General features: G+C 39.3%; 1 protein-coding gene across 1 annotated transcript in view; it reads left to right on the forward strand.

Moving 5' to 3' along the window:
• The first annotated feature begins 368 nt into the window (after window positions 1-368).
• The window catches only part of PALLD (palladin, cytoskeletal associated protein), a 36,539-nt gene continuing 23,142 nt past the window's right edge, over window positions 369-13,765 (forward strand). Inside the window, exons 1-2 of the mRNA XM_010011609.1 lie at window positions 369-1,058; window positions 12,451-12,586. Of these exons, the coding sequence (XP_010009911.1) occupies window positions 544-1,058; window positions 12,451-12,586 (651 nt within the window). The 5' untranslated portion in view covers window positions 369-543. The remainder of the gene's footprint in view (window positions 1,059-12,450; window positions 12,587-13,765) is intronic.

The raw sequence follows: 13,765 nt of genomic DNA on the forward strand, positions 1-13,765 counted from the left end.
ATTGAATGAAGTGCGCAAGAAATTGAAGGAAACCTTGTTGAAAGCTTCAACATTTTTACCATTACTTATATTATCTGGAAACAAAATATCCTAAGTGTTTTCAAATTGCCTTCTGTTTACCTTTTTTAAGAACTGAATGTTCTGTTAACTTCTAGAATGCATATACTTTTTTCCCCCTTTTTGAGCTCAAAACCATGCAGCCATGTTTTAGCTCAGAGGAAGTAGGGCTATTCAAGATATGCAAGCACTCTTAACTTTCCCTGCCTTCTGATTTTCCTAGACCATCGAGTGGAGCTTTTACCTCCTCCTCAACAAGCACTGCATGTCTGATCATCTTTTTGTCTTATTTTTCCTTCCTACAGGGACCCTATAAAATTACAGCAGCTGCAGAACCAAATTCGTCTGGAGCGAGAAAGTGGCCAGTGGTATCGTCACCAACAGCAACCTGATCATCACCAGCACCCTCCCTCTTCTCCTTCCTTTCCTCCTCCCCCCTCCTTCCAGGAGCTTGCGTCCAGCCAGTCTGTCACTTCTCCTGTGCCAATGAGTGTTCTTAACTCTCATACTTCACCAACCATGCAGTCCTCCAGCTCCTTCAACTATGCTCGACCTAAGCAGTTCATTGCTGCTCAGAACATCAGCCCTGCTTCAGGTTACGTGACTCCATCTTCAGGATCATCTACATCCAGCCTTCCTTCTCCTATGTCTCCAACTGCTTCTCAGAAACAGTTTGGGAGAGTGCCTGTTCCCCCCTTCTCTCAGCAATTTGCTCCAGAAGGAGAGTACACCTGGTCTCCTTCTTCCCCATCCCCTCCACCCCCTCCTCCACCTGTCTTTAGTCCAACTGCAACATATCCAGTGTGTGATTCCTTTCCACTTCCACCTCCCCCACCCCCTCCTCTTCCTTCCCTTTCTTCACCTTCCCACAGCCTGTCTCCAACTCCCAGATTTCCTAACTCCGGCCAGTCTCCAGCAGCATTTCTCAGCTCCATGCTGCCATCCCAGCCACCACCCATTTCTGTCAACGCATTAGGCCTCCCAAAAGGAGTGACACCTCCGTAAGTATCTGCTAATGAGCTCCTTGAGTTTGACTGTACTGGAGATTGTACTGAAGATTACTGCACTTGCTTCATTTTGTATGTTTCTAGGGTACTTTGCTGTTACCTGCTACCTGTTACCTGGCAGAGAATTGTTTGCCAATGTCTCTGTGCTAGAAATGGGATATAGTTTTCTAACCCTCACAGAAGTGAGATTCTGGGAAAGCCCTACAGTAGGACACAAAAGAGGAGAAGCTAAAGCTTTAAATTGGAGTTGTTGAAAATATGAAAGCAGTAGCAGAAGGCTCTTCAAGCCCAGGGTGGTGGAAGGAGATCCAAAAAAACCCTTCTCACGACCCAGTTCTTCTGTCACATAGCCAGTGATATTTGCAGTCTATGTTCCTATCACATTTGCAGGTAGAGAAATAGCAAGTAAAGAGAGCATTATTCAGAAGTCCTTATAGCTTTGTGATACTTAAAGTATAACGTATTTAAGTCTACGCCTGACAACAAAGTGGTTGTAATGATATATTGACTTTTGGCTAGAGCTTTTGTTCTGAGGAAGTTTAGGAAAGGGTTTAGGAGGGGATTTAGAAAAGCATTGCATAAAACCAAGCAGAATCCCTCCCCCTAACAACTCTACGTACTTGTTTTCCCCTTTTGTCTTCTCTAAAGACCAAAATAGTATTTTGGAGCATGTCAGCTCCCATCATAGATCAGTTTGTCTTTCCGCTGGCACTATGCTCTCATTCCATCCTTAGAGAACAAAGAGACATACTGAAGAACAAAAATGAGAATAGCTGTGTCCAAGGCTTATTTATAACTTTGTGCATAAGTTTGTCTAAACAGATCTACGGTGTCTAGGTGACTTGCTCAGCTACATACTGTTGCAGTGGGAACTTCTGTTATTTCAGTCCAAAATACGAAAAGGAAGAGAAGGCAGAAAGTGGACAGATATCAAAGTAATAAATCATACATACGCTTTAAAAAGCATTTCTTTATCTTGATTTCTGTCATACAGCTCCTTATGGAGTCTGGCCATAAACCAGACTTACGAGAAAAATGAATAAATGGTACACTCATAATAGTTGTCATTTTCTGTCTTACTATGTCCTTTGCACTGGCTGAGTTTCTCTGTTGGTACTGACTGCTGAAAGCTGCATGATTAAATTACTGCCAGCTTGACTGATAAGCACCGTCCTCAAAAGCCTGAATTCATCCCTATTTTTCCAGGAAAGGCTCTAGTACAGCTAATATAGTTCTGGATAGGAGCTGGATTCACTTTCAAGTTCCCTCCTGTGTGCTCTGAGGGTGGCAGCAGCAGCTCGATCCTCTGCTGTGTCCCTCTTTCCCTCCTACGTTCATGCGCATGTGTTCTCATTTGAGGCATTAGCTGTTTTATTTCTCATTCTCTTTGATCTTTGGACAGAGAGACAACTCTGTAAGGATGTTTTCCCCTTGCCCATGCCCCTCACTTCCCTACGCCAGTCTGGGTGTGCATGTGATGGCATGTCTATCTCCCCCGGGACAAGGCAGCAGCCTCAGGCTCTGAGCTGAGGTTGAGGTGGTTGGCTGTTTGGCCTGCATTCCCTCAGGAAATGTAGTCCAGATGGGAGCTGGATCATGTTAACTATACTGAATGGATGTGTGTATAATTTATGTATATATACATATGCGTGTGTATATACAATGAGCATTTGTCATCTGAATTGTAACATTAAAACATGGTAAAAGATGTACTGCATGATGCAAAAAAGAAATAATAATCTATTGTCATGTATCTTTGATGCCAATTTTTTCCTGGCCTCTCCTTTTTCATTTTCCTCTGTAAGTTACTAATGTCTGGTGTGTCTTGTGAGTAAATCATTCTGTTTCCCACCACTCTTATACCACTCCTGAGGAATTCTTCTCCTTATCTCCCTTCCCCCCACTGCTTTTTGTGTCTTCTGCTTTGTGCTGTAGCCTCAGGCCCTTTTTTCCCCCACCTTCACTTTTTCTTCTTTTCCCTCGTGTTTTGCTTCATCCTCACAAACCCTCTTTTCTTGAACACATTTAACTTTCTGAGATGTTGCAGGTTTTGAGCCATTCACAGTATTCCATAACCTCAGCCTATAGTCTGGCCATGTACTCCATGATCTCCAAGATGTGTTAATTTAAAAGGATGTTAATGTTTCCTGACAGTGTGCTGTACAGACTGGGTGCAAGGGACAAATTGGAGAATTCAAAGTTTTGCTTCAGCTCAGCATCTAAAATGCTAGTCATTGTCTCTTCTCAATCAGTCATGTAGTGGTGATATTGAGAATATGATAGTGGGTTGCTGAAAGTGAACTAGGCAGCATTTGAAATACTTTTCATGGAAAGGAGGTACATTTTTGTACTATAGAGACTCCAAATACAATGTTTGAAGTGGTAGGATTTCCTCTTTATGATTTATTATCATATTTTAACATCAGTGGAAGCAGACTTGGACCTTTCATTGCATTTAGATACTTCAGCACTTTCATATCAAGTGCCTGTAGCAGATAAAATGCTCTTCAAACAGTTTTCCTGTCTGCTTTCAATATTTTCATGGCTCCTTTCTCTTGCCTTTTTTGCGTGTGTTTTTCCGGGTTGGTAATTCACTGGTCATATTTTGGTTACATGGTCTTTTTTCCCGTGGTTGTTCACTCTTTTCTCTCCAAGGCTATAGGTACCGTACATTGATAGTCAAATATCTGAAAGAAAAAAAAACCCAAACATTTAGCCTTGTCAAAGTCTCTTGTAATTACCAAAAACCATTGTTTGGTAGAGCAAGAAATTCTTCAGACTATTTTTAGAAGTTAAGCATCTTGATATACTGTGGAATCTATTGATTTATTTTTTTTTCTTAATTTTTCATACACTTCAGTGATTTTTTTCATTACTAAATCTCAGCACCATTACAGATCTGCTCCTCAGAATTAGTACTTTGTAGGCATCATTCATATTTTCCTCAGATGTGGTAGGAGCAGAATAACGGTAAAGTAATAAACATGGCAGGTGGAGATGGTCAGAGGCAGCATCAGTGATGTTTTCTGTAAAATGGAAGGCACAGTGGTTGCATACAAACCAACAGTCTTCATTTCTCCTCATGGAGTCAGACCTTCCCCCCACCAGCTTTCTCCAGGCATTTCTTTTCCAGTGTATGTATTGTTGTTCTACTTAAAAGAGAAATTAATCCAAGGAGCGATTCTGCCTCTTTTTCTGTGAGGTCAAACAGAACGTTTCTAACTGTCTATTCCATCCCTGTTCTCTGTGACCGAGCAGTAAATACGATGCTAATGTTTCAGCTAACAGTTGATATTTTCCTTGGTTTTGGACCCTGAGAATCTGTGTCAGTGACAGCGTTATCTAAACCAGTTTGATCAAATAAACATTCTTTCCAGTTGATAGATTTGGGAACATGACACTGAGGGGGGTTGTTTGTTTTGCGCGTGGGGTTTTTTGTTGTTTTTTTAACAACGTAGTCTTACAGCCTTGCCTGTATCATGGGAATAGCTACTTGTGAATTTACTATGTTTTATTTGGACGTCTGAAACGTGGAAAGCAGCTCTGTGTCATTAGTACCTACTAATTCACCTTTAAATATTTTAAATATTTAGTTGCAACAATTGTATGGTAACTGCTTCAGTTGAATAAAATACATCTCATCTCTCCAGTAAGCTCTAGGCACTTTGTAGTGACCAGCATTTTCAAGCTGTGACTGTGGTGGAACTAGCTGAGCAAGCTTTGGGAATAACCTTTTTCTCTATTAATGGGGCAGATGTGTTAAATTAATCTCTGGCCAGAGCATAGTGATATTAAACAAAAGAGAAGGAACTAAGTACCTAGTTAGGTACTTAAGGGAATTATGAGCACTTGTCAGTTATTTTTGAGGTAAAACTTCACTGGAGTAAGATTGTTGGTGCTGTTCTTAAAAATCTCAGTTCTTCCTTTACCTAAAGAAAACTCAAGGGTGGATGGATGTGTTCGATTCAGGTTAACCTTCAGTTTTTGTCCACAATTAAGTCTGTAGGAGCTAGAATCTGGTCTTCACTTTTCGTAGAAAAAACCAAATTGTATCTGTATGAAAAAAAGTAGGTATACTTACAAATTCTAGGCCAGCACATACACTGGAAGGTTTACAAGAGCATTTGTGAAAGCAAAATTCATCCTATGAGAAGGATCTGGTCACTATTTAGTGAATATTAAAATAAAAAGAATATAAATCCTGCCACTGAAAGGTGTGGAGTCGCTCAGCCTGAAGAAATAGGATCTCTTTCCAAGTATAAAAACCATGTATTGTCAGGTATACATATACCTTTTTGAAAGTACTTAAAAAAAAATACAGTCTTTTCATAAAGTAGACACTTTTCCTGAAAGTAGACTTTTTCTTAAAGTAGGTACCTTCAGTAATATTACCTTAGTCACAAACAGAAAAAGTCTGACTCTACAGAACTGGTGAAAGAACATGTCTCTAGATTTACAACTTTCTGGAAAATAATGGAAAATGAAAAACACTGTTTTGAAGAGAAGATTATCTGAAGTATCTTGTCAAATGTAATTAAGTAGCTGCTTTTATCATCCTACATATTTTGATCTCTAGAACCTTAAATCCAAATCTTAGAGGAGATTCTGTGGGAGTCATGAGAATAGCAGCATCAGAGAGAGATCTCACTTTTTTCCCCTTTGAATCAGGGCTGCTGGTCTGTACTGTGATTTGTCCACTGAATCCTATCTCAAATAGCACTGCAGCAAATATTTTAGTAACCCTCATGTTCCTTGAGTCAGTTAGCAGTGATGGTGACCACTCTAAGGAAAAGCCGCGCTTCCCCATCTTTTTATCTTACAGCTTTCAACAGTCTCCCTGTACAAATGTCAGCTTTCATTTTAGAGTAAACTGTATTTCTGTCCTATGTAGACCAGACATTTACTTTTCCCCTTTCTGTGAGTTATGCCTGTCACAACTGTAACAAATGGAGGTAACTTACAGTATGATTGATGTGAAAATAGTTATACATAGGAGAAATTGCCTTGATTAAGTCCAACATCAAACTGAGGGGAAAGGTCAGGGTGGTTTCTTGCTTCTAAGGGAGCTCATCTCATCTCTGTATGCTACCTATTCAGTCATACCTGCAGTTACTAGATCTCAGGAAAATATATCTGAAGACAAGTACTTCTGTAATTGGAAAAGTTCCAGCCAATATTAGGGTTTGCATTCATTCCCAACCCCCAGTTTTCTTAAGCCATTGCTCCTGTCCATTAGACCATCTTTGTTTAAAGTTTCTTGCTTTATTTTGTTGTACCTCTGTGGTTTAGCTCTTTTTCTAAATGGTATTTGCAGGTGCTTAAGAATGTTGTAAGATGACAAGAGAACTTCGCTGAGGGAATTAGTACATGCATCTTTCTGTTGAAAAGGGGGAGAGGCTGTTAGCAGCATTGCTTTGTAGCTTTTTTTTGTTTGCAGATGTTTTTCTTCAGAGGACTTAATTTATAACCTCCTTATTTTAAGCCAGTCTGAATGCCACAGAAATGTCTGTGAATGTAGAAGCCAGGTGCTGTCTGTGCTTGACAGTTGTGGAGACCATAGCACTTCATCAACTGGAGTAAAGGTTAATATTTTGGATATATTACCTTTCCTCCAATCAGTGTAGGTTTTTCTTCACATGCTTTTTGCAGCTACCTGTTCTTCTCAAGATTTCAGGATTCCGAGGACTGTGCCAGCCTTTTCTACATTCAGGAGCAGTCAGTGCTTTAGTGATTTCTTCTTCACTGTCAGTTCAAGTGAAGCTGGTAACAATCAGGAATGCAGATAAGATTACTGGTTGCAAAGTAAGTAGTATGTTTTAAAATCGCTATCCAACTATGTGGATGTCTTTGGAAAAGCAAATGGCAATCGTGTCTGTGTTAACTAGTGCAGTGTGAGGCAGCGGGATAACTTACTTAGGTGGAGAAGGAACTGAATGGGAGCATGAAAAGCATTAGTTCTTTAAAAGAGTAAAAGCACATTTTTAAAGATAAGCTTAAGAAAAATGAACTTTTGGTGGTAGGCGTGCAGTTTGTAGGCGAGTGGTTCTCTGTGTTATCTAGTCATTAAGAAGGCTTAAATTTGCTCAGAAATACGTATCATTCATGTCAGTCTTGATCCTATCCAATGCGGAAGCATGATTTACTATTTTTTTTTCAACTGTAGTTTCATCACCTTGGGTGGTAGAAATAATTTAACTTCCGTTACCTTTGTTTCATTTAGCGCAAGTCATCCTTAGTCAGGTCTGTGCCTCAGGCATTGCCTTAATTCAGTATGTAATGTCATATTGCTGAGCAGAGCTGACTCCTCGTCTCCACAGCGTGTATGACAAGATCAGACTAAAAGCTTTTTAGTATGCAGCTGCAGCTTCAAAGTTTGTGACCTGTTACAGTGTTTGTAATAGCATTCTTCTTACAGTAAGTGAAAAATGTATTAAGTGGGAAGGAATTAGCTGTATTTTTGGAAGGCTTTAGTTTTTAAGGGAAAATCAAGTTACTGTTCATTACCTCAGTACCAGAGAATTGATTTGGATTTCTGTGAAACTGAGCCATATTGGCTGCAAACAGGAATTTGTTCTTGGAAGGATAACAACAGCCAGCCTGTTGCCCTTGTTTACACTGTGAAAGGTACATAGGAAAAGAGGGAATTGCATCCAGCATGCACTCTGTGTAATTAAAACATGAAAAGTACTGCTGGTTTGGCCTTCTTTCTAAACAAATGTTAGGGCAAACATTCAAAACTAAGGAGAGCCAAGCCGAGGTTGCAAAAATCTCTGCTGTCAAAAATCTGTGTGAATTAAGATTTCTGAGTTTTGGCAATTCCATAGCACCTTTTTTGACCAAAAGAATTCAGACTTGTGTTCTTTTATCTATGTCTGTAATTCAGGCCCTCGGTAGCTTATGTGATGCATGTTTCAGAGGTGCTTAAAAATCTATGTGAATTGCAGCCTGATTCTCAAAAGCTAATAGTTTCTTTGCACATTTGTGGTGCTGGTTACGTGCTCGAGACTAATGGTATCAATATCTTGAAATATGTCTTCTCCAGCTATTTTCGGCTATCTTAATAATCACAACATACTCTGAAAATTGCAATAGGCAAGAAAGGAACATATAAATATCTAAATGAATTGGCAGAATGTTTTGTTTGATATTTTCCCTGAGAAAAGATGAAAAGAAACCTGGTGAGTCACTAAGGACTTAATGCACAAATCTTACTGCATCCAGATAAGGGCATGTAAGATGATGAAAAATATTTGCAAAAGCAGCTCAAGCAAGTTTGCTGCCAGGCTGTCTTGATAAACAAACCTTCTCTCAAGCTGAATGGGTCTGTGCTTTAGGGGATAGACTTACCGAGGATCTTCCAGTCATTGCCTTTCAGCCATTTTGAAATTCATCTCAAGAATGTATGTCTTCAGAGCTAACTTGGTCGGGGGGTATATATGTGTGTGTATGTGTGTATAGATATATTTATGTACACATTTTAAAGTGTATATATGTAAAGAAAGAGATTCTAAAGAGGGGGTAGAAATAGAGTGTCTGCAGGAAGAATTGCATTTTCCTTGTGCACCTCTTCTTTTTTTGTCCCAATTTAAAATAGTCCTGAAAGAGAGAAGTTTTCTAAAGGCGTTTCAAGAACTTTAACTGATATTCACCTTTATCATTATGTTTTTAAACTTCCTTGCTTACATACTTATTTGTAAACATAAGTAAAGAGAAGAGAATCTATTTTTCAGGCAAGTTGCCTTGACCAGGTCTTGGATGACACTTTGCACCCACTATGCAAAGCTCAGGATGCTCTGGCACATAACCAGGGGTCTGGAAGGTTGCAGGGAGACTGCCTCTCCTGTTAAAAGCTACCAGGGATCCCCAGGCCATTGCTGGAATATTTGCATGCCTTGTTCTTAAATAAAATTCCTTAGCTTCCCTACATGACTTCTTCCAGCGTGTAACTGTCACTGTTGGAGGGTGGAGAAAGGATAGTTCTACACTGTTTACATTGGTTTTGTCTCAGCTAGGCCTGTTTTTTTTCAAGTTCTTATCTACTTATCATCCTCAAGGGAATGGAGAATCATTGAATGCTACCTATTTTTTTCTGGTTTCTGATTGAGTCATCTCTCTATCTTCATTCTCCTCATTTCCTGACTAAATAAACAGATTTTCTTTGTGCGTATGTGACATAGCTTGTCACAATAGCTATGCTTTTAGAACCATCTGATGGGGTTTTGTTCTAAAACTTTCCAATTTGCTGTGTTTTTCTTGAAGTGCGGTGGTAAAACTGGATCCAGTGTCCAACGGCAAGGAATAAAGGAATGCAATGAAGTTTCATGGTTCATGCTAATGTGTCCTAGAATTAAATTTCTTTTCCTTTTGAAATAATGGTGTTATTGTCCAAGTTTTAATCTCGCAGATTCTTGAGAGATGCTTAATATGTTAGTGCTAATTTTACATTTATGTGCTGTCATGCTTTGAATGTTTTTCCTGGCTTTCGTCATCATTAGACCACCTCTAGACTAATTATGAAGATCGTTGCAATTCTTACCTGCCAACGAGTTGCAATCTCCACAAGTTCAGCATCAGCAGCTGATTTGAGAAACATGCTTTTTATTTCATATTCCAGTGGCTAAGGTTGAAATACTAAGTAGTGAACTTAGTACATGTAGACCTTTGAAAGGCCTCGTTGATCTATATTCTTTCCGTTTGATAGGAAAAAGTGAATCCTTGATACTCTCTGAAGTGCTTTTTCAGGCTTTTGTGCGGCCATATAATAGAAATTTCAGCCAGACTCTGTTCTGCTGATTTACTGGGGAACTTACTGTAGGTCCTGAAGGCTTACTCTGAACCTATGAACTGAACTGTATTAAAGCTACTTCTTTTTGCCTATCTGCATGCTCATGTGAGGTTTAATACGATTCTAATTTAATTTCCTTATTACCCTACATTGTTTTGAAATGGACTGTAATACTGTTTTCTTATGTTGAGTGTGGACGTTGAACTTGCTGACCTGTAATTCTCTCAGTACTCCTTTCCTTTTAGAAATGGGTGTGTTTACTTTGAGGTTTTTATTTTCACAGATAGCTGATAATACTTCAGAAAATGCTTTCACTTGTTACTTGAAATCCACCCCAGAGCACTTAGCCCATCCCCCTCTTTTCATGAACTGTTGTGACTTTCTTGGGTAAACTGTACATTTTACGTTTACAGCCTATTTAGTGCCAAGCATAAGCAGGCCTTTTCCTGCTAAGACTCTTTTTATCATTCAAGTATGAAATTTGTAAGGATGTGAAATGAAAACTGTTTCTTAATGTATCACTTGGAACTTTGAAGGTAGGATGCATGTCTCCATGAAAAGCTGGCATTGAGCTGCTTCGAGGTGAAGCCATATTTGAAATATGCTGCCTTGAAGTTGGCCAGATTTTGTTTTGGGGGGTGTGTGTCCTTATCTGATAAGTGGTGAAATTCAGTTCCATGGCAGTGCTGGGCTGGGTGGGGTAAGAGGCTGGAAGGTGAAGGGAAAGACTATGAGGAGAGAGACAGATGCCACCTTTCCACTAGCCTTCCAGCAGCTGGTCCAGCCTTCCTGAGGGACGTGACCTTCTGATGCCCTCTTCCCACCTTCTGTCCATTTTCCTTCCATATCTTCTCTTACATTTACTGTCCCCAAGTTTCTTGAGTTACTGAAACATCTCTTCCTTGAAGAGACCTTAGCCCTTTCTTTCAGCATTCTCTTGTCTCCCTGTAGATGGGATAGTTTTCCTGACTTCTTCCCCAAAACAGTGGAGGAGACTCTCTTACCTGTAACTGAGACAATGCTGAATGCTGAGGGAATTATTCTGCTGGTTACTGAGATCTCCAGCTAGTGGCTGAATATTTCTAGGGTGAGGGAGGTTGTTCTCTGGCTTTTTGTGACATTAGACAAATGTCTTCTCGTCTGCTGTGATTTAATGGGAAAATGCAATTCTTTTTACAAGAACTTCACCATTTTCCCATTTTAAATTTAGTTTCAGTAACAGAATATGAAATGTTTTAGGAATTTAGGCATAAATGTTTCCAATTATTGTCTTCTCCTAATGTATTCACTTAATTCCTTTTTTGGCTTTTGACAGCATGTATGTATTGTTTCATTTTAACTAATGCTAAAAATTACCATTGAAAACACTTGCTGAAGAATGAAGTTTCTCTACCCATGTTACAGACAATTAGTACCAAACAATATCCAAGAAAATTTGTTATCTCCATATGATTCTTGTTTAACATTTTGGTGCTGCTAATTAAATTATGAAGTTGTGTGTTGGAAACAAGTTTACCACTTACATGCTAGTCTGATTTTCTTTTTTTCTCTATCTCTGACATCTGTGAGTTTGTCTGTTTGTCTGGTTTGATTCCATATTTTGCACAAGTCATTCCCATGTAATGGGCTGAGCCCTATTTAGTTGATAAAGTGGGGAGAAAAAAAAAGGAAAGCCAAAACTCGTTGAATCAGTGTCAGTGTTTTAAATGATAATGTGTGACTTCACTGGAGAAATGAGCTGTGCTGCAAGTTTCACGGACTGATAGAATTCTGATATCTTCACAACTGTGTAAGAGCAGCTGATCTCCAGTAGAAATGTTGGGCATTTCCAGCAAAAGAGCCATCATATGTGTTAAATATTAGTGCAGACTGGGGGAAAAAAAATTCCCTGTGCCATTCCAGAAAGTAGGAGTGAAACATCCTGAAAGTACAATTGTAATTTGTAGGCTGGTATGAGGCCAGCCTGTGAATGCAAACTGTGAAGTGGTTGCTTTTCCATTGTGAATCCCTGCTGCTGAAAACTGCTTTACAGGGCTGATTTTCCTTTTTGCCAGTGTACAGAAACAATATTTACATGTCGCCTTCTGGGTATGTGCTCACAGAGAGATGCAGAATAAACATGAATTTATGGATTGTGTATTGCAAAGCTGTAACAAGGAATTAGTTAATAAGTAGTGTAGGAAATTAATTATTAACTGCCTCTTCTTACATCTTTCTGATCTTTATCTGTCTGGTACTGCATAGAAATCTAGTTTTTCTTCCATCCAGTCTTATCTAGTCATGCTTTCTCTTTCATTTTCCCTCTCACTTTATTTTATTGCTCATCAGTTTCCCCTTTGAGTGTATGGTGTTTACAGCCACTGCTACACAATCCTGAGCCCTATTCTAATGCATGACTAAAGCTTAGCTTTAGCTTTGCTCTTAAACTAATAATTTCAGCAGTGATGTAAATTAGGAGGGAGAGCATAGTAAGTGAGATACCAGACCTTTAATTTCAAAGAAACAATGTTGTTTTCTTCACTAGTAGCAGTGAGTCCAGATAAATTCCTAAATACTAATGATTTCAGGAAAGCTTATGAATTTTCCTGTACTGTTTTGCAGGGGATTTCCCAAGAAAACAGGCAGAACTGCTAGGATAGCATCAGATGAAGAGATTCAAGGGTCAAAAGATGCTGTAATTCAGGATCTGGAAAGAAAACTTCGCTTCAAGGAAGACCTGTTGAACAATGGGCAACCGGTATAAAAACATAAAATACCCCAGGGAATGGGAGTGGGAATCATGGGCAGTTTTCCAGATATGCTGCATAAGAAATAATTGTTGTAGATGATATTTTATGTAATTATTATTAATTGCCTTTCCAAAGCTGCATTTCCATAAGGAATGATAGTGTACATTTTGACCTATCACGCCTCCTTTTGTTTGACAATAAAACAATAGAGGTCTCAAAGATGATGAATTTGCGTAAGAAGCCTGCACAGTCTGTACCTTACGGGCTTTTTCAGCCTCAGAGGCTGCATGCTTTTGCCTGTTTGTCATTGAGTGGCCAGTAAGTATATACATAGCTCTTATTCAGTCCAGGCTCATCCTACCTTTTGCTCAGCTCCTGGACAATGCGGGGGAAGAGCAGGTGGTAAGTGGACATCAGAAGGGGGCAAGACAGTTCATCATGAGAAACAACCCATTCGGAATCAGGCATCATTAGATCATGCAGTTGTGGGGCTTTTTTTGACCAATAGACTAGAAGATAACCTATAGTACTTACAGACTTTATCAGGAGTTAACAACGTGCTTGTGGAGTCAAGAAAGGAGGTAAAATGGGCATCTCAAACAGTTGAAATGCATCGCCTCAAAGTTCTCCATTAATTTTTGTGCATTGAAAGATATGCATGAAAGATAACACACCAAATTCTTCCTGCTCAGAGCTGATGATAAGTAACTCTCCCAAGGTTTGATTACAGTTATCAAGGCATTGATTTAAATGTATTTGAAGCAGAAATCTCTTTTAAGAGGAAAGTAATTTTTTAAATGTAGACTGTGAAGCCTTTTTTGTCAATGAAATGCTTTCAAAAGCATCTGAATACCATGGGATATGTTTGTGTCACTGAAGGGTAGATGGGCTTTAGGTTTCCTGGATCATGCTCAGAAGTTTGATAGGCTTGCTACCCGTGTCCAAGATGTGGACTAAGGTGGTGTAGTTCAAGACAGCTGATTGAACTACAGCTGATTTACATGTTGCCTTCTGGGTATGTGTTCACAGAGAGATGCAGAATAAACATGAAGTTATGCATTGTGTATTGCAAAGCTGTAACAAGGAGTTAGTTAATAAGTAATGTAGGAAATTAATTATTAACCGCCTTGTCTAGTCCACAGCTGCTGGATTCTGGTTCTTAGTAAAGTCAGTGGAGTAAAGTAGGG

The sequence above is a fragment of the Nestor notabilis genome, unplaced genomic scaffold (assembly GCF_000696875.1).
Source record: "Nestor notabilis isolate BGI_N333 unplaced genomic scaffold, ASM69687v1 scaffold11983, whole genome shotgun sequence".
Taxonomy (NCBI): Eukaryota; Metazoa; Chordata; class Aves; order Psittaciformes; family Psittacidae; genus Nestor; species Nestor notabilis.